Source organism: Gasterosteus aculeatus, chromosome X, assembly GCF_964276395.1.
Source record: "Gasterosteus aculeatus chromosome X, fGasAcu3.hap1.1, whole genome shotgun sequence".
Classification (NCBI taxonomy): Eukaryota; Metazoa; Chordata; class Actinopteri; order Perciformes; family Gasterosteidae; genus Gasterosteus; species Gasterosteus aculeatus.
In genome coordinates this window covers 1,687,426-1,710,433 of record NC_135698.1, presented here as the reverse complement: position 1 = coordinate 1,710,433, position 23,008 = coordinate 1,687,426, and the positions used below count along the sequence as shown (strand labels likewise).

At 53.2% G+C, this 23,008-nt stretch overlaps 2 protein-coding genes across 18 annotated transcripts; one reads left to right on the top strand and one right to left on the bottom strand.

The window, feature by feature from the left end:
- The first annotated feature begins 4,775 nt into the window (after window positions 1-4,775).
- Window positions 4,776-17,136, top strand: LOC144383677 (Fanconi anemia group A protein homolog). 12 transcript variants are annotated; one of them, XM_078082192.1, is made up of 42 exons: window positions 4,776-5,014; window positions 5,452-5,564; window positions 5,691-5,781; window positions 5,932-6,071; window positions 6,433-6,528; window positions 6,681-6,754; window positions 7,069-7,166; window positions 7,621-7,731; window positions 7,849-7,906; window positions 8,289-8,401; window positions 8,538-8,614; window positions 9,069-9,210; window positions 9,329-9,462; window positions 9,551-9,661; window positions 9,832-9,927; window positions 10,002-10,064; window positions 10,197-10,279; window positions 10,351-10,411; window positions 10,486-10,535; window positions 10,655-10,725; window positions 11,102-11,200; window positions 11,302-11,390; window positions 11,492-11,562; window positions 11,640-11,739; window positions 11,818-11,990; window positions 12,079-12,175; window positions 12,528-12,719; window positions 12,819-12,892; window positions 12,976-13,104; window positions 13,248-13,326; window positions 13,427-13,590; window positions 13,679-13,784; window positions 13,883-13,942; window positions 14,042-14,146; window positions 14,921-15,036; window positions 15,131-15,260; window positions 15,666-15,728; window positions 15,974-16,073; window positions 16,158-16,233; window positions 16,334-16,466; window positions 16,552-16,650; window positions 16,803-17,136. In XM_078082192.1, the coding sequence occupies exons 1-42, from the start codon at window positions 4,954-4,956 to the stop codon at window positions 16,899-16,901; spliced, it is 4,197 nt and encodes a 1,398-aa protein (XP_077938318.1). In that variant the 5' UTR covers window positions 4,776-4,953; the 3' UTR covers window positions 16,902-17,136. The 12 variants fall into 12 exon arrangements, with proteins under 12 accessions (XP_077938318.1, XP_077938313.1, XP_077938312.1 ...); XM_078082191.1 differs by having other exon boundaries at window positions 4,813-5,298; window positions 5,452-5,582; window positions 5,866-6,071; window positions 6,433-6,557; window positions 13,251-13,326; XM_078082190.1 differs by having other exon boundaries at window positions 4,813-5,298; window positions 5,452-5,582; window positions 5,866-6,071; window positions 6,433-6,557.
- Window positions 16,985-22,747, bottom strand: LOC120809146 (zinc finger protein 276). Of its 6 annotated transcripts, none has more exons than XM_078082200.1 (12): window positions 22,546-22,747; window positions 21,764-21,972; window positions 20,055-20,355; window positions 19,929-19,969; window positions 19,494-19,850; window positions 19,302-19,380; window positions 19,131-19,214; window positions 18,910-19,029; window positions 18,747-18,822; window positions 18,367-18,484; window positions 17,666-17,765; window positions 16,985-17,570 (listed from the first exon to the last, which is right to left on the bottom strand). In XM_078082200.1, exons 2-12 carry the CDS (start codon window positions 21,906-21,908, stop codon window positions 17,243-17,245), a joined length of 1,749 nt encoding a protein of 582 aa, XP_077938326.1. In that variant the 5' UTR covers window positions 21,909-21,972; window positions 22,546-22,747; the 3' UTR covers window positions 16,985-17,242. The 6 variants fall into 6 exon arrangements, with proteins under 6 accessions (XP_077938326.1, XP_077938327.1, XP_077938324.1 ...); XM_078082201.1 differs by having other exon boundaries at window positions 16,985-17,534; XM_078082198.1 differs by having other exon boundaries at window positions 16,985-17,534; window positions 20,055-20,358; window positions 21,680-21,972; window positions 22,546-22,710.
- Between the last annotated feature and the right edge of the window lie 261 nt (window positions 22,748-23,008).

Here is a 23,008-nt window from a genome sequence, read left to right as displayed (position 1 = left end):
TGCGTAACTTCACAGTCGGACTTGAGATTCCGGCTTTTGGATATTTTTGACACCGAACGGGAAGGTGAAGCCAAAAGCCTCAATCCGAGCGGCAAAATGCGAAGGTGAAAAGATTTTGAGGGACAAAAGAGACACGCGTCTGCTTCAGGGGACCTTTGGTACCGGAGAACACGGTTCATCTGTTTACTCCTGATAAAGAAAAACCGCCGACCGCAGGTTCAACATCCAGAACACGCGCTCGTCATTACGCACGACAGCTGCTTCCTGTTTCTTTCTTTAGAGCCAGTTTAGCGGGAACCAGGGCGGGTGGGGGGGAAGGGATTATTACGTAAAGGCCGCACTTCCTGTTTACGCGTCGAGAGCAGCGGGCAGCTTTCTTTTCAATTCGTTTTTTGTGGTGGGAAAACAAAGGGCCGCTCAGACGGGGCCTGCGTTCGGCCCGGCAGACCTGACGGGAGCTCTCAGGAATGCGCTCGGGCCGTAAGGCCCCGGCGTCTCCGGGGGGGGGCCGCGGTGACTGTACGACGAGCAACATGATCTCTCTCTCTCTCCCGAGTCGGGGCCGTTTTGGCGCTTCTGCGTGGGGGGGTTACGACACCAACCTTTGGTTTGGAGAACTATTGACTTCTTGCCACCAGAGGCACTGACCCACATGGAGCGAATGGTTTTAAATACATGGTCGTCGTCAGCAACGGCTCCCCACAAATTGACAATAAACAACTACAAAGGTAACAAAGACACACTTAAACGTTGTAAAAAAACGGAACAAAAATGACCATGATTGGACAATAAACAACTAGGATGACACTAAATTACTGCAAAGAGACACAACGTGGCCACAAAGTGACGAAACGACAACTAGTAAACACAGGACCTCTAATCAGCCGATGCACGCTGGTGCCGAGCGTCGCGTGCATGGAACCCCGCGTCCTCGTCGCTGTGCGTCCGCATCGGGGAAAAGGGACACGAGGGAGACGGAGGGGAGGCGAAGGCGGCGAAGGCGACTACAGCTAATAGGCCGCACTGAGGCGTTTGGACTCCCAACCAACTGTGAAAAGAAGCGAAAACGACCAAAAAGACACACAAAGCCACTACAAAGATACACAGACTCAAAAGGCAAAGAGACAATGAACAACTTCAAAGAGACACAATGTGACGGTGTCTAGTTCAGGCTTGGTTTTATTGTTTTAAATTGAATTTGATCAAATATTATTTATTTACTTACAAATGTCAATTTCTGGCAAATATTCACCTGGAAAACACATCTGACTGCCGTTGTGACGCCTGTGACGGCAAAAAACAGAAAATAATAGTTCAAGAAAAAAATGACTAAATTTAAAAAAAGTACTGGCCGATTAAAATAGGCCCTGATGCACTCGGGTCCACTTTCTGGTGTTCATGGATGCTGTTGTGCCCGAATGCAACAACGAATTAGGGTAAATAAATACAAATGTTACGATCTCTTGTTAAACGATGTATGAATAAATAAATACTTCTGCATTAATAATAAACCATTGTAATACTTAGTAAGGGTTGGACAAGGACATATTATACAAGCACATGTTATCCTGTCTGGATGATATGTACTTTTTTCCAACCCTGTTCTTTGTCTTTATAAGCGACCTTTAGTGTGCAGCGCCTTTAAATGCAATGTGGCACATTTACATTGCTGTGTACCTCCGTCCAAGGAAAGAACCTGAACACTTCTTCCACCATCAATATTGTACGTAATGCGACAATGGCACGCAATTTATGATCTATTGAGAATAAAAAGCTTGTGAGGCTGCCACGACCGAGAGAATCCTGGAATTAGGAGGCAGTGAAGAGAGACTTTTTCTGGATTTTTTTTTTTGCCAGTACCCATTACACAGTTCAAGGGGGGGTTAGGAAGTTAACATTCTCCAACCGCTCAATCAGTTCATCAACCCTTGGCATTGGATAGGAATCAAAAGGCAGACACAGCATTTAACTTTGAGAAGTTAACACAGAATCTCAGCTTCGGATCATCGTTCTTTGGAACCAAAACCACCGGGCTACACCAGCATCTCCTCCACTTCCTGCTTTGATCCTGGGACCAGTCTGGCCAGCTTTTTTTTGTAAGGCCACTGCCACTTAGCCAGGAGACCACTGTCTGACGTTGGTAGCAATAAAAGAACTTTCCGGCCTTATCATAACTCCTCTTCTGGCGCTGCTGCCCGTCCGTCAGATGACCACTGGCAAGCTCCTGTTATCGGCCATATATGACATGTGACAGCTCCCTGCATTGCTGTTGTGCCATTGGACCCTCCCGGGCATCCTTCAAGACATCCATGGGACCCCCTCACTGGATGCCCATATGGCAGCTGGAAAAGGTGAACACCCTGCGGAGGCTTGTGGAACCTGTCTGTATGCAAACAGCACGAATGGCAGCCATCGGTCCCAATCTGACCCACAAACTTCTTCAGCATAGACTTGAGGGTCTTGTTGAATCGGTTTGTGGATGGTAGGGACAGGTCTTACCCTGTCCTGTCTCCTCTCGCTCTCTCTCTCTTGCTCGGCGTGCCCCCCCCCCCCCCCCCCCCCCCCCCCCCCCCCCAAGGACTTCCTCATTTGCTAACGGCAGCTCTTCCCCCTCTGCTTAACTGACTTGTTCTTGCTTGTTTTTTGACCTAGTAACAGCTGGCAAGTTTTCGCTGGTGCAGCTTCCTTTAGCCTCACGCGATTGCTTGGCTATCGGTTCCGCCTGAATAGGTAAATCAGAGCCCAACACAACCTGATAGGGCAGGTGATTAACCACCCCTACTGAACGCAAGTAGTGTTGACCTTCAACTTTCATAGCTACCTCAGCTATGGAGTAACGTACTCTGTCACCATGAATACAGAAAACATCAACTGTCTCTTTACAAAACATGACCCTTTCGTACCCTAGACATTCTGCCTTAGGATGTTCCTTTTGGCCGGAAGCATGACAAGCTAAGAGGGCTTTGTTTCTTGGCTCAAGTGCAGCTGGGTTTGAGGGGAGGGAGCTACGTCCTGTGTTTGCTCCAAACGCATTACTAACTTCCCTACTCGATGGGGTGGGTGAAAGGTGCCCTTTTGCTGGTCGGCGGGCAGCTAAAAAAACTTCTGGCAGTCTTTGGAGGACCTCAGGTTTCGTTCTCTAATCCAGGTACAAAGGATTCAGGATTTTGAGAAACTGCTCCATGATGATGGTTACTCCAATTTGTTCCTTTGTCTTTCCTTCAGGCGCCATCCACTTACTGAACAAATCCTTGAGGCGGACCTGCAGCCCTTTAGGAGTTTCCCCTTCTCCTGGCCCAGTGGCACGGAACCTTACATGATAGGTCTCGAAGCGGAGTTCAAATTTCTGCACAACACCTGACCCTTCACTTTTGCATAGTCCACGGTGTCATCAATGTCCATAGCTACATGTGCATACCGTGCTTTACCGGTTAGCAATGAAGCTAGGTGAAGAGCCCACTCATCCTGAGGCCACTGACAGGCATGAGCAATTCTTTCAAACGTGATTAAATAATGTTCTATGTCCTCACCTTCTTTGTAGAACCAACTTGGAATGCTGTCCTCCAGCATTCCCCGGCCTATCCTGGATCCGCGGTTAGGCCTAAGTGGGCAGGTGTGGCTGCTGCACCTTCTTGTAGGTACCGACGAGCCTGACGGTCCTGGGTTACCTCTAGTTGGAGCTGTACAAATTGGTGCTGGATTCGCTTCCATCGCTCCTCCTGTTGCTTATGTTCATGTTCTGTCCTGTCATCGCGCTCAGCCTGCTGATGCAACATCAGGGATTTCATAAGTCTTGACAGCTGAGTTATACTTTCTTGCTCGTGGGGTTGGGCACCTGCTGTCCCTTTGTTGGTTTCTGTCATCTTGTTCCGCCTTCTGTCGAGGATCAGCTGCTTTTGTCTTTTGTCTGGTTGACATTTTCTTCACTGTCTCCTACTGGCCTGGATCCCACTTGTGACACCACTTGTGAGGCTGCCACGGCCGAGAGAATCCTGGAATTAGGAGGCAGGCAAGCGAGACTTGGATTTTTTTATTTGTAAAAAGGCAGGTCCCTGATACACGTCCCCCCCGTATACCTGGTCCAACCCAATGATGTCACTGCTGACTTCATCCCCTGCACAAACACTAGGCCTCACTGCCTGCCCTCCCCTCTTGCCTCCAGCACACCCGCTGGGCATGGCAAGCATCCAACACACATACCAACATGGGGACAAAGGTGAGTTGTTACCCACTTTGTCAGAAATCCCCACTGGAACGTTCCGCTTCCTGCTTCCTGCATGCTGGTCGTAAAGAAACCACATGGCTGCCTGTTGATCCCTCTTTAGAGGTCGCAGGAGAGGGCTGTGTGACATCAAATGTAACAACAAATCATGGGTAAATAACATCATAGCAACTCCAATTTCACTTTTATTCAACCTTTTTGAACGCAGATAAGCTGAACAAACACGTGCTCGTGTGCAGCAACGCCAGAACAGACAAACAGTTTAGTTAAATGTGATTCACAACATGTTGCTCTGTTATCCGGAGTTGTGTTTGATAACAAAGAACGTTGCTTAGCAACAAACAGAAGAGGACTCTGTGGGACGCAAAAATAAAATGACTTCAAGAGATGGTAAAGACAGACAGACAGGCGTTTTTTTTTGTAAATGAAGTCATCTAGAATTTAAAAAAAGGACTATCTTTTAAAACTCCTACACCCTATAATAAATCCTTTAAAACTCTGGAATAGTTTCTGTTTGTCCCACACATAGAAATAGTCTTTCCTGATTGGCTCTCGCCCAGACCAATGGGAGAGGAGAGCGCGAGGGGCAACGCGGTTGAGGGGGAGAAGCTGACAGCGCCGCAGGAAAGCGAAGCGTTCTGTCGCAGAACCGAACACACAACAGAACCGAACACACAACAGAACCGAACACACAACAGAACCGAACACACAGCAGAGCAGAAGACCGAAGAATGTCAGCGAGCGACTCGTGTGAAGCGGCTCCCGAGAAGAGGACTCTGTCGAGCCTCCTCGGTGAGTGGACAGCGGCTAGCCGCGTTAGCCGCGTTAGCCGCGAGCAACGAGAACCCGCCGCACAAAACCAGCGCCGCAGACGTTGTTTCAGCCACGTCACTTCCGCGTCGACGCAGAATGTCTCGCGCCTGTTGACGTTACGTCAACTTTGTGGAAGCGGAGAGTTGGCGGGTTCTTAGGTGGAGTTTTGGCTCGAAGTAGCGGCGTCATGCTGAATATCTGAATACCCCGTCGATACCTTCTATTGCCCCTTACCTGTTAGGAGGGATCCGCTTTTTCATGAGGTAGAAAACACCTGAACCTGTATTCACAAGGGCCTCCTCGTTTTTGCTATTGAAGTACAACAAAGTAACCCAATGACATACTATTTGTCCATGTTATTCGTTGCTGAAACAGTCCACTCAAAACATCTGGAGCGTTTTGTGTGTTTTTCCCAGCCGGCCGCGTGGCGAAGAGGCCGAAGCGGGAAGATGCTGGCGGTCTGCAGCAGGCGGCGATCCAGCTGCTGGAGCAGCAGCAGAACATCTGCGCTCTGCTCAGGGAGGTCGGGGTGAGCGAGAGGCCTTCGGTACCACCAGCAGCGCCCACCGGGCTGCACAAACGCCACGATTCATGATCATTCTTCTGGGTCAATTACCACATGTGTGATATGATGACACGCGTTACGTCTCTTCAGGATACAGATCCGTGGGACGTTCTCCACACTCGGAACGGCGAGCAGAAACCGACTGGAGGCGTCCCGTCCGCCGCCTCGGCCGCCCTGCTGGGTGAGTGTTTTCCCCCCCCGGAGGTTTTTTACCTTTTCCCCCCGCGGCCTTCATCTGCTGGACGGCCGTCCGCTTTCATAAAAGGAGCCCCGCGGAAACGCGTGGCGCGGCGCTAAAGGCCACCGCGGGGCGGGTCGTTGTTGTGCGCAGTGCGGGAGCTGCGGCGGCGGGCCGGCCGGCTGGGCGTCCCGGTGGCGGCGCTGTCGGTGACGATGGTGGTGGAGAGGCTGAAGGAGATCGTCGGCGAGGGAGAGGACGAGGCGAGGGGGCTCCTCACCTCCTCCCAGCGCGTGAGTTTTCTCATTTGTTTTGAACGGCGGCGAGTCAGAGTCCGCGTGAGCACCGTGCACGTGCTTTAACAAGCCTCCTCAAGCATCACTATTTCCTGCATTCAGTGCATCCTGAATGAGGTTGAGTGGACACTCGAGGCTGCCATTGGTAACCTTTTTGATGGGCAGGTCTCCGCCTTTCGTTGCCCTCAATAACCCCAAAAAGCCACCCAATTTTCATCATTACGCGGACACACAACGGCAGTGTCTTAACCTATCCAAAGAGGTGACTTGGGCTGCGCAAACACCCGTGGGACTCCAGCGAGAGGATTAAAATGTGACGCGTGATGTAAAAAATGTGTCCCCTCCCCGTCCTCCTCAGGTCCAGCTGTGCGTCCTGCTGGAGTCCAGCAGAGAACTGCTGTCACAAGGGGCGCTGTGCCCCAAACTGCTGTGGCAGGAGTACAGGAGGGATCAGGTGACGCTTTTGCACAATTTGTAATTCCAGTAAGTTGTTCTGAACAGTGGATTCATCCCTTTAGTCAGGCTGAACGTCCACAAAAAAAAGACAGAGCCTGGACTTCCTGTGAAGACTGGTAAATGGAATGTTATCATGTGCTATTTGTACAGCGCGTTCCCGACCTGGAGGTGGTGTGCCATCTCCACTTTTACAACATCCTCACCTTGAGGCACATCATAGAGAGGTGAGTTTAGCCTTTAGTGTCGCGTCAGATAATAACGAGTCACAGAAGTGCTCCGCTAATGAAGCGCAGACATTCTTTAGAGGGTTTGACTGTTAATAACGATCTGAAACTGCTGCTGTAAATACAGCAGTGAATCATTTACTTTGACCATCTGCATCTAATGGAGGTTGGAACAAGTTCATCCTTTTTCTCTGAATGTGTGACGATTATTCCGTTGATTTTTGGGACCAAACGTCCAAACTACCTGAACACTCAGGACGTCCTGCTGCAGCAGAGGACACCGGCCAACCCCGTCGCTCTGTTTCTCCCTGCAGTGACGAAGACGCGAGGCCGTGGTTGGTGTCTCAGCTGAAGGCTCTGTGCGGCTGGACGCCTGCACGTGGAGGCGAGGAGACCAAGAAGATGCTCTCGAGTAAGGACAGTGGCTCATTCATTCATCAACATTGCAACAGCAGTTAACGCCTTCATGGTTACCGTGGAAACCAGTTTCACTTATGACTGGGGGGAGGGGGGTCACTGTAGCACGGCGGGCCGGTCACCTCTGACCCCCACTTTCAGGCCTCTGCACTAAGACGTCCCTCGTGTCCAACATGATGTCATGGCTGCTCTGTAGAATAACACCGCCCGTGTCAACACCCCTCTAACGTTCTGAAATCGGCCGAGGGAATAAAATGGAGCCGCTTCATCCGCACACCCGTGTCGAAGCCGTAGACCTGCCCTGCCAGGGTTCGGCGTTTTTAAAAGCGACCACCCGAGCTACGAAAAGAAATCCGCTGGTGGTCTCGAGTCGCCTCCCAGTAAACCTCTCCCCAAATGCCGCCGCGCCGCCGTGGACGATGCTGACGGCAGGAGCGCCTGTGTTTCAGCGGTGGTCGGCGTCCTGGTGGGGAGCGGCTTTGAGCTGAGCCCGAGGCCGGCGGCCGCCGACAGGAAGGCGCAGCTGCTCTGCTGCTCGGCGCTGGACGACCTGCTCTTCTGTGAGTCCGCGTGGCCCCGGGCCATCGGCTGAAGCCTTCAGACCGCTACTAACGTCTGAGTGTCGTACTCCAACGCTCATGCTGCAACACTTTGTTTTTTTTTTTTTCCTTCCTCAGGGCTGCTTGACACTGTGGAAAGGAGTCCGATGCCGCCGTGTGCTGCAGCTGAGCTATGGTTTGTGTGTCTTATTGAGCTTCATGACGAGAGCTTGTGTCTAAAGAAACGGGAAACAGGTTCTAATAATGACGAGAGCCCCGTATTAATTTAAATATGCAATGATGACTGAGACCATAAAGTAATTTGTGGTTTACTGAGGGAATAAATCAAGTCAGAAGTAGAGCGTTTTTCCTCTGACTTTTATACCATGTGACCTTTGCGCCCTCTAATGGCCACTAGAGAGAATGCAGGTTTAAAGACGCTCCCACGTTGGCGTGTTCCCGTAACGCCCGGAGTATCTGGGGGGGGTCGGAGGTTACTGTGTCCTCACAGAAGGTGTAGGCGGCAGTTCTGGGTGATGTATTTGTTCTTTTTGCCTCTTGTTTGTTCTGCCTATCAGGCTCGAGGTGTTCGACGCCTCGCTGTGTGGGGTTTCGGCCTCGGGAGAGACCCTTCAGCGGTTCTTCACACACTCGCTCACCCAGACTCTCACTTACAAGCCGCAATTAACCGGTAAGTACATGCTGCCCTCCTTTTGCTCGATAATGCGTTATACTTAAACCTGGTTAACCCTCTATTGGGGTTCGGAAATTCCGCTTCGGGAAAGACTTAAGAAATGAGTAAAAACCAGTTCATCTCAAACCCGCAGTGTCCGATGCCGTCGCCCTGCAGAACGAGTGGACCTTCGCCAAATCCAACGCGCTGTTGACCTCTCTGTTCCGCAAGGTAAATGTTTGAAGCACTTTTGTTTACCGTCACGTGTGCCGTTTTTTTCACGTACAGTGGGGAAAATAAGTATTTGAAACCCCTGCCGATGCAAATGTGTGATCTATAATTATACTAGTAGGTGTATTTTAACAGTGAGAAACAGAATATCAAGAAAAAACATCCAGAAAACTGCATTTTATGACTATTTGCATTTGATGGAGAAAATATAAGTATTTGAACCTCCGAGCAAACGGCAAGAACTCTGGCTCCCGATGACCAGTTATGGGCCCAAGAAGCACACAAGGTAACCCGATCTCAGTAGGTGATCATACTTCACACCTTCAACCACCAAGAGTTGTCCAAGGACGTCAGAGACAAACCTGCACAAGAACGGACTGAGTTCACAAGAGCATCGGGAAAGCAGCTCGGCTGGTGCAATTATTTGCAAATGGAATCAACGTTGTTGTTACAGCTGGCCGTGGTCTTCGGTGTGGAGCAGCTGCTGCGACACCTGCGGCAGGTTCTGGAGACCCGCGAGGTGAACTGGAAGCACGTCCTGTGCTTCCTGTCCACGCTGCTGGTGTGCAACCCGGGCGCGCAGCTCCGCCTGAGAGGTGAGAGCGCCGCTTTTACGGTGGTTGAGGAACCCAGAATGCACGTGGATGAAGGGAAATGAGACGCTTAAAAGCATCACCGCCGTAAAACTCTCGCCGCTTCTCCCCCTGCGAGCAGAGCTGCTGTCCGGACTGCTGAGCTCGGCGTTTGAAGGCTACGACTTGGAGAGCATGATCACCGCTTTCCTCTTGGCGCGCCAGGGAGCGCTGGAGGGACCCGCCGTCTTCCCGTCCTACGGCAGCTGGTTCAAGGTGTCGCGTCGTGCTTCGCAAACACACACGTGGTTTGGATTAACGTCGTCTTTATCGTGACCTGTGCTTTTCTGCCCCCTTTTTCCAGATGTCGTTCGGGGGAGGCGGTGGCCCCCATGCGGCCAGTAAGAAATCCCTGGTCTTTCTGCTGAAGTTCCTGTCTGACCTGGTGCCCTTTGAACCCCCGCAGTACCTCAAGGTCGCAACACTCTCTCTCTCACGTCCCACAACATTCGCCCCGGGCTTGTCTGCTTAAAGCGACGACCCAGTGGACACCAGCGGGGATCCTCTGAATGAAGGACAACCCACACGGAGGATGCATGAATATTATATTATATATTGTATAAATATCATTTCACCCCCTCGTAGGTCCACATCCTGCAGTCTCCATACGTACCTGTGAAGCACCGGAGTCTCCTGATGGAGTACGTCTCTCTGGCCAAGACCCGGCTGGCTGACCTCAAGGTAAAAATCCACGGCGTCGGTCCTCTTTTGAACCGGTCACGTGTTTTTTTTCACACCTGTGTGTGTGTGTGCAGGAGCCAGTGGAGGACATGGGTTTATACGAGGACGTCTCTGGCGAAGGCGCGGCGTCATTGCAGGTAACGGCGGCGGCGCGACCGCGTCGCTTTAACGACGTGCGCGTTTTTTTAACTGGCATCGAATGATGTATTTCAGCTGCTGTTTTGTGGACATCTGAACCGTTTGTGACGCGTGTGCGTGTGCGTGTGCAGGGCCAGGCGGTGCAGGACGTGGAGAAGGCCGTGTCTCTGTTTGAAAGCACAGGGAGAATCTCCGCCACGGTGATGGAGGCCAGGTACTCGCAGCACAGCAGGCCTCCACGCGGACATCAGAGAGCACTCGTTGACTCCTCCCCCTCTCTCTCAGTATATTCCGGCGGCCGTACTTCCTGACGCGCTTCCTTCCCGCTCTGCTGAGGCCGAGGACGGTGAGCGCCCGCCGTCCCGCCGTCACCGCCCACGCGTGCGCGTTTTTGTCTTGACGCTGTCTTTTGAATTCCAGCTTCCCGTCCAGGCCGACGCGCGGACGAGCTTCATCGAGGCTCTGAGAAAGTGAGTTGTTGCGGGGACCTCGCGAGGTGCCAACACGGCAACTTTTTCAGACCCGTGCGTCCGCAGTCGTATCGTCATGCATCGATTGTCGGCGTATTGTGACACTGTTGTGTCTTCAGGGCAGATAAGGTTCCCGCTGCCCAGTATTCCCAGTATGTGGAGTCCTGCCAGAAACGGAGGCACGAGGACGGTGGGTCGTGTGTTGTCGTACAAACCCCCGAACATGAGCTTCCTTTTTATTGCTTAAAATCTGTTTTATTTCAAGCGCATGAATCAGATTCAGTCACAACCACATGCAGAGAAGCATTTGATTTCATGGTTTTTGATGTGTTTATGCTCCATAGTTTACAACATTTAAATAATCGAAGATTGCTGTCGTGTGGCGACGTTCTTTCTCCGTCATGACAAAGAAAAATAACTATGAGAATAATTATTTGTTCCTATGAGCTCAGAGCTGCTGATCAGTTCCTTTTAAAAACAAACCCACCTGTGAAATGAAGTGTTGTTTATTATTATTCTTCTTCTTCATGTGATCCCTATTTGTGCGGCGCTTTGTGCGTTTCCAGCCGGCGCCGCGTGTTCGGACACCGACGATGAGCCCGTGGAGGCTCTGAGCGTCCAGCTGCAGGAGCTCACGCAGCTGCTCGATGAGGCGAGTGAGGGAGGTAGGACGCCGTCACGTCTCACACACACACACACACACACACACACACGGCGGGGGGGGCGAGAGACAGACTGAAGTGACGTCTCACCCGTCTGCCTTTAGAGTTGTCCGCCCGGCTGTCCCGGATCGCCCACGCTCTGAGCGCCGTCTTCCCCGGTGGTCCCGTCGAGCTCCCCGGGCGCCGCGCCACCGTAAGCTCCTCTCGCTTCGGCGCCCGCCCGGCGAGCCTGCTCCCTTCAGCGCGTGCGTCGGTGTGCAAGCCTGTTTCTCTCTCTCTCTCTCCCCCTCTCAGGTGGTCGACGTGATCCTGAGGAGCTTCTGCCAGTGCGTGATCAACGCCTCCAGAGCGAAGCCTCCCAACAAGTGAGCCCAAAAAGACGATATTCCTGCTAAACGATAGGAAATAAATAATAATAATAAGTAAATACATGTGTTTTCAGACAAAGCTCTTGGGCCTCCATGTTTGTCGGCACGCTGCTCGGCAACGCGGAGCTCCTCTCCGCCCTCGTGCACCGACTCCGGGACCTGTTCCGCAACCAGGTACGCGAAATCCCCCCCCCCCCCCCACCGCACGCCTCCTCCTCCTCCTCACCCGCTACCCTCGTTGTCCAAACACAGGCGTCTTCGCTGGGCGCCGCCCACCAGCTCGGCCTGGCGGCGTTGGCGGTGCATCTCCACGCCGGCGCCCCCCGGGGTCCTCCGGTCCGGCTGCTGGGGCCGGTGCGCGTCGACGAGGCCCTCAGCTCGGCGCTGGCCTGCGGCACGCGCGCCGGCATGCTCTTCTGCGTCAGGTGAGGTTGCGCGGCTGCGGCGCAGGACGCAACCCCCCCCCCCCCGCGGGGCGGGACCTCCTCTCACCGTCTCCGTGTTGCCGCGCAGGTTGTGCGTGGCTGCTTTGTCCTACGGGATCTGCAGAGGGGACGCGGTGCCGCCGGAGCAGCGGCAGGACTACGTCCTCAGCGGCTTCTACAAGAAGGTGTCTCCTTCCTCTTCTTTTACTTTCAGTCCCATTTCAAGCACGTAAAGGCGGAGCTTCTTATGTTGGCGGAGGGCGGCTGCCACCTTCTGATTGGTCGAACCGGATCGTGTCCAACCAAATTCTCTGCAGCCATTTAATTGAGAGGAGAAGCATCTTGATGCATCATTTTCAGGACTGTGGGGGGGTGTGAGTGTCACGATGGGTCACCTGTTTAAGCTATCTTAGCATTAGCTTAGCATTAGCTCTAGATCCTCCCACTGATGTGCTCACAACGTTTTGCCACCGACATGCATGACGCCAGTGAGGATTATCGTGCATCTGCATTATTGTTCCACGTGTGCTGGTTTAGCTGCTGTACCTCATCCCGAGGCTGTCGCCTGAGACCAGAGCGTCTCCCGTCGCGGCCGGCGGCCCGCGGGGGCAGGAGCCGCCGCCGGGCCCGTGGCTCGGCGCCGCGGCGGGCGCCACCTGGAGGGAGGCCGCCGGGTCCCTGTGGAGGCACCCGGCGTTCCGTCAGCTGCAGCGCGAGCCGCAATACCAGGTGCCGTACCCGTTGGGCGAGGGCGCTGCTGCGTCGCGGGTTGTTTCCTTTTAAATGACTTCGCCCGGTGACCCTCGACCCCTCGTTGTCTTGTTCAAGTTGCCGCTGTCCGAATGGCTCGCCGCGGAGCTCAGCGTTCAGAGAGGGGACGACGCGCTGTCGGACCCAGAACGGTAACGGCGGGGAGCGCACACACACACGCACACGCACACACGCACACGCCTACAGGCGCCATTAGTCTGTGGTTTGTGTGCAGTCAGGAGTACCAGCAGTGGGCCTGCTGGGAGCTCTACCTGCCCCGTCCGGAGGAGCAGGGCGGCTGTGGAGGAGACACGAGGATCCTCTGCTCTCACCTGCTCCGCGCCGTCATGGACCAGCAGCTGAGGTCGGTGTGCGATGTGCACGACGACAACACACGTTGTGCGCACACGGCGGATGCAGTGTGTGTGTGTGTGTGTGTCCGAGCCACGTGGCGATGGAGAGTTACGCCTTCGGTTAAAAGTGACTCTTCATCCTCAACGTCCACAGCAGCCGGAGTGTGGAGACGCAGGATGTCAGAGTGTCCGTCACAGGCACCTGTCTGCCGGACATCCTGTCCCGCCTACAGGTGTGTGTGTGTGTGTGTGTGTGTGTGTGGATTGTAAACCAGTGTGAAAAGTGTCGTGGCTCTGAACACGTTAATCAGAATAAACTGTGTGTGCGCGCAGGAGCTCGTCTACGAGATGCAAGTGACCGACCTCCGCCACGGAACCGGCCGACCCGGCGTGTGCGACCTCCTGCTGGAATCGGCGTCCCGGCGATGCGCCTCATCAGCCCCGGCGGGCGTCAGCGCGGAGCTCGGCCTGCAGCGGGCGCTGGACGCGTGGAACAGGTGGGCGCCGCGCCGTAGCTCACCGCGCCGCTCGTTGTGCAGCCTGCTGAGCGTGTGTGTCTGTGCGTGTGTGTGTGTGTGTGTCCAGGGTGGTGCTGGCTCTCCCTGCAGCGCTGCTGGTTAAAGTGAAGCCCGACGGAGGCGGCGCGACTCTGGAGGTCGACGCGCTGGTGGAACACGTCAACCGGCTCCAGGTGAGCCGCTCGTCGAGTCCCAACCGGAGGTCGTCCTGAGCCCACCTGTGTCCCCCCCCCCCCCGTCTCACCTCCTGTCCTGTCCGTCCGTCCTGCAGAGACGGGCCTGTTCCCCGGTCGGGTTGCTGTCCTGCCACCTGACGTCACACTTCCTGAGAGTGAGGATGCGTCCGTGGCGACTCGGGGGAACGCGATCTCCGATGCGCGAGCTGTTGCCCCACTTGTCCTCTCTGTCTCTCTCTCTGCGTGTCCTCCAGGGGCTGCTGTGTGCCGGCGCGCGCTGCGGACGCCCCGGGGAAGAAGTCAACAACGCCTGGTCCCAGATCAGTGTCTGCTGTCCGCTGCTCCTGGTCTCCGCCGCGGTAACGTCGGTTTTATTCGCGCCGGGTCGCGTCCCACAGCTCTTTTGTTCCCGTCGGACGCGTTTCATCACGTCATGGAAGTGAATCTGTGTCGTCGGATTTTGCAAAGAAAAAGTAGCACTGAATATTTATGCATTGAAATCACGTAATGTTTCTCAATGTTAAAACATTCAACTGCAAAACGTTCAACCGCAAATAATAAAAACCGCAACATCCGGGAAGAGCAATCGATTCTAGATCGGGAGCGTGCGTCGCACAAAAGGAGCGAGCGACTATGGCGACCGGATTTCAGCCACGCCCATTAACAACGTGGTTTGTGTCTGAACGATTCAGTAACCGACAGCTGACATTTGTACACGTCCCACGACACAGATTCACTTCCACAAACGTGAACGATGCGATAAAAGATGCTCCAGTTTCTTGGTCCTGGTTGTGTTCATTAATTAATTAATTAATTGATTGTCCGGTTGGGAAAGCTTCGCCCCAAACTCATCATTTGTGGGATTTCTGGGTGTTTTTTTTTTTTTTTGGCGATCGCCACCGAGCTAAAAGCTGAAATGTCAACTTAACGTTTGCGCAAAATCCAACCCGTTGCTTGTGACTCACTCTTAACCAATCAGAACGCTGGATTTCCTCTACGTATTTATAGTGATCAAAACGATGGAACAACCTGCATCACATGGTCATATTATGTGGTTATGAAATCCATGACAGCAGTAAGGTTGCACGTTTCATAAATCTTTTATTTTTGTGTGTGTGTGTGTGTGTGTGTAGCACTGGTGGGAGCGTCTGTCTCCGGTGCTGTCGTCCCTCTGGCGGCGTCTGTGTGACGGAGAGCTTCTCCCGGCGCAGCTGCAGCTCCTGGAGGACTGTCGCACCTGGGCCTGCAGGTGACCTCGCGCAAAGTCGCGCTGCCGGTTTCAGTATGCGCTCGCGTCGAGGTTCCATCTATCTGATTCCATTCTTAATCGGTCTGCCGTCCAGGCTGGAGAAGGGGCAGCTGCTGCCGGCGGCGCCAGCGGCTGCTGCTGCTCTGCTGCTGGCTGCCAGCCTGCACCGGGCCTGGCGAGGCAGCGTGAGCGGTGGGCGGGGCCTCAGCGAGCTGCACCGACAGGTGAGAACACACCTCTCAATAACCGTGTTATTATTGACCTGTGTATGTATGATTTTACATATATATATATTATATATTTTATATATATATAAATAAATCTAAAAAAATATATAAATAAATAAATTTAAATATAAAAATATATATATATTTATATATATATATAAAAAATATAAATAATAAATTTAAATAAATAAATATAAATTTATATAAAAATATATATATTAGCGCTGGGCAATGATTGACATTTCTAATTGCAGTGTTATGTGCAGAATTCAAAAGTAGTCTAATGTGCACTTTTATTTTTACAAACACTTTACAAATTAGGTTATTTTTGACGTATTCCCACAGTAGCAGTTAAACTATTTAAGCAAGTGTTTACCTGCTGCTGTCTCATCTCTTTTTCAGGTGCTGGTCTTCCTGCTCTTCCTGTGCGTTAAGGACCATCTGTCATCCCTCCTGGATCCACAGGTACCTCATAATTACCAACAGCTGCCTCCGCCAGCGAGGGTCAGATTACAGTGAAGCATTTCCGCTTCATATGCAGTCAGAGGGGAAAGGGGTCACCCAAAAGGTCAGAAGGTCAATAACTAGAGGCATGAAAGGACCGTGTGATGTGAATTTGGTCCATGTTTGCCGTCAGTGAGTGTGTTGTAAATGAGGTCTCCCTCTAGATGGCGCCGTGCTCTCTTGAGTGTGTCGCGTTGCGTCCGCAGGAGGAGACCCCCCGCGGGGCGGCGTCGGCGGCTCTGTGCAGCGACCTGCTGCTGGCCTTGGTGGACTGCGCCGACTGGCTCCTCCTCTTCCATCCAAGCGGTAAGTGACACGCCTCTCATCATCCCGCCCCCCCCCCCGCTGAAGCACTGGAATGTGACACGTTTCCCCTCTCGAAACCGCCAGAACGAGGCGTCTACCAGCCCATCGCCGCGGTGATGTCGGACCAGTTCGCCCGACTGATGCCGTGGGCCTTCTACAGGTCGGTTCCATTTTCCCCTCCACCATCACATTCCCGCTCGCCGAGGCGACGTCCTCACGGCGCCTCTTTTTTTTTTTTTTTTTAAATCGCGTGCGTCCAGCCTGCTGCTGCGGCAGAGCGCCGAGCTGCGGCGCCGCGCGGCGCGCAGCCCGGGCTTCCTCCGCACCGCCGTCCCCTGCTACGCCGGCCTGCTGCGGCTCTTCCTGGAGGGAGGCGTGGCCGAACCCCCTCAGGTGAGCGAGCCGCGGTTATTTATTTTTTATTTTTTTGGAGCGGGACGACGTTGGGGGGAAAAAAACGCCGAGTTTGTTTTCTCAGGTGGAGCCTTTCGGGATTCTGAGCCGCGCCAAACAGTTTCTCCTGGGAGCGATCCCGCAGACGCCGCCGGGCGCCGCGTCCTCCAGTGGACTCAGGGAGGTAACCGCCCCCCCACCCACCATTTTCCCTTATTTCAGAGCTCCCCTTGAGACCCGAGTAGAATAAATTTACCATGGATTGTGCTACTTTAATATATTTAGATGTATTTTGGGCGAAGTGGACCTGACTCTCACGGTCTCTTCCCCCCCCAGCTGGAGTCCCAGTGCTCAGACCTGGACCCCGAGGTGGCAGCGGCTCTCTCCATGCACCTCCAGCCCGAGAGCCTCAGCCCAGAGATGGACTTCCTCTAACAGATGCCAAGACACCGGATCTTCTCACCTGCACCTTGGTGGTTCTGACTCGACCGCCTCCCAGAAACGGGACTAAATACTGCTTTGTAAAAAGAATTCCTACGTTTTATTTATACGTATTTTTCTACATAATGCACACAGGACACATGAACATCAGAAGCCCTTTTAGCGCCAATAGTAATGTAACGCAATAACTTAATAGAAAATAAAACACAGGGAATCGTTTTGTCCAAAAGTCATTCATCTTTTTGTGACACGTGTCAAAGAGTTCCGTTCCACCCGCTGACTCGGCAGCTCGGCCCCTCGTTGCCGTTAGTTAAACGTGTTCGGCTCGCCCGCCGTCATCTGTCGTGGTCTTGCCGAACCGCCTCCCCGCTCAGGGCCATGGCGTGCAGGTCTGAGTAGGACGGAGGAGGAGGGGGCGGGGCTTGCTGCTGCTGCTGGCTGCTTCTCTGAACCTTGGCCTGAATGAGCGGGTGCACCATGGACATGTGCACGTTCAGGTTGTGGGCCTTCTCGAAGCGCTTTCCGCACATCAGGCACGCAAACTCCAGGTCGGCCTCCGCCTTGTGCTTGGTCATGTGGTATTTGAGCGACGCCCGCTGGCGGCACTGGAAGCCGCACACCTCGCATCTGATGGGGAAGGAGCGCGATGTCACGTGGTTCGTTCTTAACGACCCACCAAAATAAAATACAGGGCTCATGCTTTATTTACACCGACTGCAGAAGATTGGAAGCGGCGACGTGACGTGATCGGTACTCACTGGAGTGGCTTGGCCCCCGAATGTCTCATCTGGTGGACTGAGAGGTGTTTCCTCTGTTTGAAGGTTTGGCCACACTGATCGCAAATGTAGTTCCTCTCCTCTGCAAACACGCACAAGACACACTTCAGCCAAAATGCACGTCAACAATCTGAGCCCCAAAGAGAGCGTACCGCATTTTCCGCGGTAAAATAAGTCATTCTAAAAGCAGCCGAAGATTTAAGGCGTGGGGAGCGGACGCACCTTGCGGCATCGATCGGACCCTGAACGCACCGTCTCCACCCGCCCCGACGCCCAAAACGTTTGACTGCAGGATCTCATGCGCCACACATGTATGAAAAATGCCGTAAAATAGGTCGTTCGTTGAAGGCGCGGCGCCGTATAGTGCGGAAAATACGGTAATTCTTTACACAATGGTCAGACTCCCAGCTTTCTGAGGGTCCTCAAACGCGTCACGTGTGATTAATGCTTCAGTCAGAAATAAGCAAAAGTAATACAACCAAAAACAATTCCACACGTTTGTAAAAACAACATATTTCACAGGTGCAGCCTGTTTTAACTTACCTGTAAAAATTCTATTTGCCAATTTGAGTCAATCAACAAAAAAACCCATAAGATTTTGAAATGAATTCTTTGTAGATTCTACTCCAGACTCAAAGTCCTCACTCGGACGAGCAGCGGTTCAACCAAATGGAGGAACTCGCCTGTGTGGATGAGCTTGACGTGGCGCTGCAGGTAGCGGTCGATCATGAACACCTTGTTGCAGCCGGGATGAGGGCAGGGTCGCTCCTTCACCTCCTCGTGGTGCTCCTTGATGTGCTTCTGGGGAGCCGACAGGAAGACACGGTCATTCGCGGCGCTGCTTGAGGAGCGCTGAAGTAGCCGGCGGACTATCGAGGACTTTAAAGTCCTTCAGCTTACGACTGCACGACGGTTTTTTAGGGATTTGAAAAAAGTGACAAACAATTCTGTTGCTCTTATCCTAAGTGAGGTCCCGTCCCCATTAGAACTGTGTGGTGCTTCCAGGGGTATATACACGCAGCGAATATCAGAATCAGAATACTGAGCTTTGGTTCTTTCTGACCTTCAGGCCATCGGGAGCTCGATAGACGGCGGTGCAGCCCTGATACGGACACTTGTAGATGTTGGGCAGCTCCTCTCTGGAAACAAGCAGTTTGTGAGGGTTTAGGATGCTTCCAGCTGAGGTCAAAGTCAGAGCCTTTAACCTTTAGCCGTGTGTCACGTACCCTTTAGGTTTCAGCTTGTTCTTCCAGCCGGGTTTGGGCCCCGGCCTTTTCTTTACTTTGGGCTCCGCCAGGGCCTTTGGGCTCCTTCTCCTCTTGCTGGGGGCCGTCACCCTGCGCGCTCTGGGGGGGGGGGGGGGGGGGGCGACAGAAAGGTTCACTCGACACGCAGAACCCGGGTCAACCCTCCGCCCGCCGCCGCCGCTTAGAACAACCGGACCCACCTCTTGTCTGCGTACGGCTCAAACATCTCATCGTAGGACAACTCTCCTCTCCGGCCCTCCTCAAAGTCGCCCTCAGAGTCGAACCTGCGCGCACGCACAGTGAGTCCTCGCTGATGACCTGTGGCCCTTTTAACTAATCCGATCACATTGGAAAGAAACGGTGTGACTGACCTGTCTGACGCATCGCTGTCAGCGGCCGGGTCCTCCAGCTGCGCCGGAGCAGGAGACGCCCCCTGCTGGCTGCCGGCGTCTAAGGACGGGGAAACCACAAGACAATTGGGTGGCGACCGCGACGGAGGAACCGGCCCCGAGAAAAACATCCATCACAGATCCTCAGAAAGGAATTCAGCGATCAGACGTCACCTTCCGTGTCGTCGGTACAGTCCGCCGCCGCCGCCGCCGACGAGCTCTGCGTCTGTGCAGGAAGTGCAGGCGGACCGCGCCGAGCCTCAGCGCCCGTACTTCCGTCCCCGCTGGGTTGCGCTTCTTCACCGTCCTGCTCCGAAATCCCCCCCGCGCACAGGTCCGCGGCGAGTGTCCGGGCGCCCATGGCGTAGCTGTGGCCGTCGACGCAGCCCCAAACGGCCCTGACGGAGCCCCGGCACCGCTCCTGCAGCACCTCCCTCAGGTTGGGGCAGCAGCGGCAGGCCTCGCCGTGGTGGTGGGCCCAGGACACCAGGCGGCGGAGGCACTCGGGGTCCGAGGTGATGGACTGTGGCGCTGGGAGGAGAACGGTAACGCCGTCAGTTAACTTGTGGTTTGTGGAGGCAAAAAGCAGACGGCAACGCTTTTGTTTACTTGTTGCGGCGCGGTGCATCGAGGCCTCTGGACACTTCTTCCTGAAATGGAAACAAACTCTTGTTTTTCATTTGTAGATTTTTCTTCCAGAATCCTTCTTTTGTTTGGTCCTTACTTGGGACTCACCAGCTTTGCAGGTTCTCTTTCCCAACCGGTGGGAGGTTGACTCTCTGCAGAAACCTGAGCAGGATGCCGTGGCACTTGTAGAACTTGGAGTGGCATTTCTTGCAGATGAACTCTGACAGGCGGGGATCTCGGTCCAACTGCACGCCGACCAGCCGCTGGAAGTCTGCGTGGAACAGGAGGGGCGACCGGGCGGCTGCGTCCGACTCGACGGCGTCCTGGGGCCACTTGTCGAAGGCGCGCCGCAGGCTGCGCGGCGAGAACTTCCCGTGGCAGAGGCGACAGAGGGCCGTCGACAGTCTGCCTGCTGGGGGGAAAACAACGGCTCAGCGTTCTGATGGGTCTCTGAGCAGATCAGTGGATTCTCAAAGAGAAAAATGGCTGCAAATTGAAGTTTGCGTTACGTCAAACGTGTGCTCAAAACAAAGTTATTTGCACTAACATGATTGTGGCGTTCGCAGAGCATCACCACGCAACAGATGGGTAAGAAAAAGGCCCCACGCTATTAAAGGGGGGTTTAGTCAGGGCTGGGCGATATATATCGGTATAAACGAATATATCGATATATTTTTTAATGGGATATAGAATTAGACAATTTCGCATACATCGATATATTTCCATTTGCGCTCTGCAAGCAAGCTGCCGACCCGGAGCTCTCTGCCCTGCTTCTCGCCCTCGCCCCGCCCATCCTCTTTCCCGCGCAGAGGGGGGAGGGGCAGGGACACACACGTCAACAAACATGGAGGAAGCAACAACGTCTGCGCAGCGTGCGGAGGAGGAATTGGTTCGTAAAAAAAAAATTGGTTCGGATTTAAAGTATCCGATGAGAAACAAAATAACATTATATGTAGGGAGTCCCATAAACAGGTTACAGCCAGGGGTGAGAGCGCTTCAAATCTTTTTCACCACCTATAACAACGGCACAAACTGCAACCCGAGGAGTGTGTGAAACTGCGCGCCACAGAAGCCGCCCCAAACAAGCTCCAGCCCCCCGAAACAAAGCTCGCTGCAAACCTCATTTTCCCGCAGTGTGCCTTACGAAAAGAAAAGTGACACGTGGTGCACTATAACGAAAGCGGTGTCCTATCACATTGCTGAAGACATGGGCCCCGTTGCAACTGTTGAACTAGTCGGATTCAAGATGCTCCTGAAAACGATGGACCCGAGGTATGAGCTTCCCAGCCGCAACTACTTTGCAAGAGAAGAACTCCCAAACATGTACACTGAAGTCGGCTCGCTAATGTGACCCATTTTGCATTGATATTTTTTTTATTTATGTGCACCTTATGGAGTTTTGTTTTCAAAAAGAATACTCCTGTTATACACTATGTTTACATATTATTATTTGAACGGCTGAGCAGTTATTTGTTGTTTAATTTAATTTATTCATTTTATTTTATTTGAACTCCTTAACTGAAATTGCTGGTTTCAATTAAACGACTAATGACATGTCATATTTGGCTTTGACTTTGCCTTCACATTTGACGTTCAGGTCTTCTTCCCTTTTAATGTGGAGAAAATATCGGGATATATACCGTATATCGATATCCAACCAAAACATACCGCGATACGACCTTTGGTCCATACCGCCCCGCCCTGGGTTTAGTGCGATCCCCTGCGACACGCACCTGGCGCTCTGGACTTGCTCTCCGGCGGCGTCCGAGGGTTGTCGCTCTTGTCCGCCCCCGCGGCGGTGGAGTCGCGGTACAAACCGTCCGTGGTGTCCGGCACGCTCCTCCGGGGTCGCCCCCGGAGTCCGGGCGCCCCCTCGTCCTCGCCGACGCCCCCCGCTGGGCGCGTCCCGCCGGGCTGTCCCGTAGCCGCCGACGGTTTCGCGCGTCTGCTTTTCTTCTTCATGGCTGTTGCAATGGCGGACTCTTCATCAGCCAGTCCCGATGATGGAGCCCTGCAGCCGGGGCCGCTGTGGAGATTTGAGGAGTACACAATGCATAATGTTACACTTTACTGTCCACACTTTATTAATGCAAACTAATACTTCAAAGTGCAACAACAACATGCACAGCACCAATGTTTGCACCAGCCGCCATGACGAATTCCTTGTGTGTCCAACGTACTACAGCATTAAATGGTTGTGATTCTGATTTAAACGTTTATTCCTAATTTAAAACATTCACAAATTGCTTCCAAGTTGACGGTTTGGTTTAAGTACCCGAACTGTTCATACGTATATGACCACTTGCTCCAGCTACAATACGCTCTGCTGCGCCACTATTTATTGTTCAGACACCATATTTTAAGTGTAATCCATAAGAATTACAATTAAATCACAACTCTGACGTCACTACTTTAACCAGCACCATCTAAAACCACGAGAGGAGCATTGTAACTTTCACGTTGCGACACATTTTGACACACGTTTCGTTGTTGGCGTTGAAGGCTAACGTTAGCCGGTTAGCCTGCGCGAGCACGCTAGCGCCTGCTAGCTCGCGCCGTGACGTCACGGCACGGCGGGCTTATGGACGACGCAGCCTACCGTCGCGCGGTGTGGATCCTAGCACCTCAAGTACATGTCGTTTTAAAAGAGAAAACGTCGTTGCCATGAGGAGGGCAGTTCCCGACTGCTGCTCGGCTCCTAGAAGTAAACACCAGAACCCGGAAGTACTCGTTTACCGGCACAAAACACGGGAGGAGGTGTCCTACAGCGCCCCCTGCCGGCCGCAGAGAGCCGTCGCACCATCAACAAACAAACGACTTGGTCCAGGTAAAAAAAAAAGTTTTTTTTATTTGTAAAAAGGAAGGTCCCCGATACACGTCTCCTTAAACATACGAACAAAAAAACAAAAAAACATTTCGTTAACTTTTGTCCCCCCCCTGCCTGCGTCCTCCAACAACCGAGCGGTCTCTGAAGCGGTCTGGCCTCCGCGGTCACTTCCTGCCTGCGTCATCAGCTTTACATCCGCTGCTCCTGTTGCTTAGCAACCTGCCGCTACACAGCA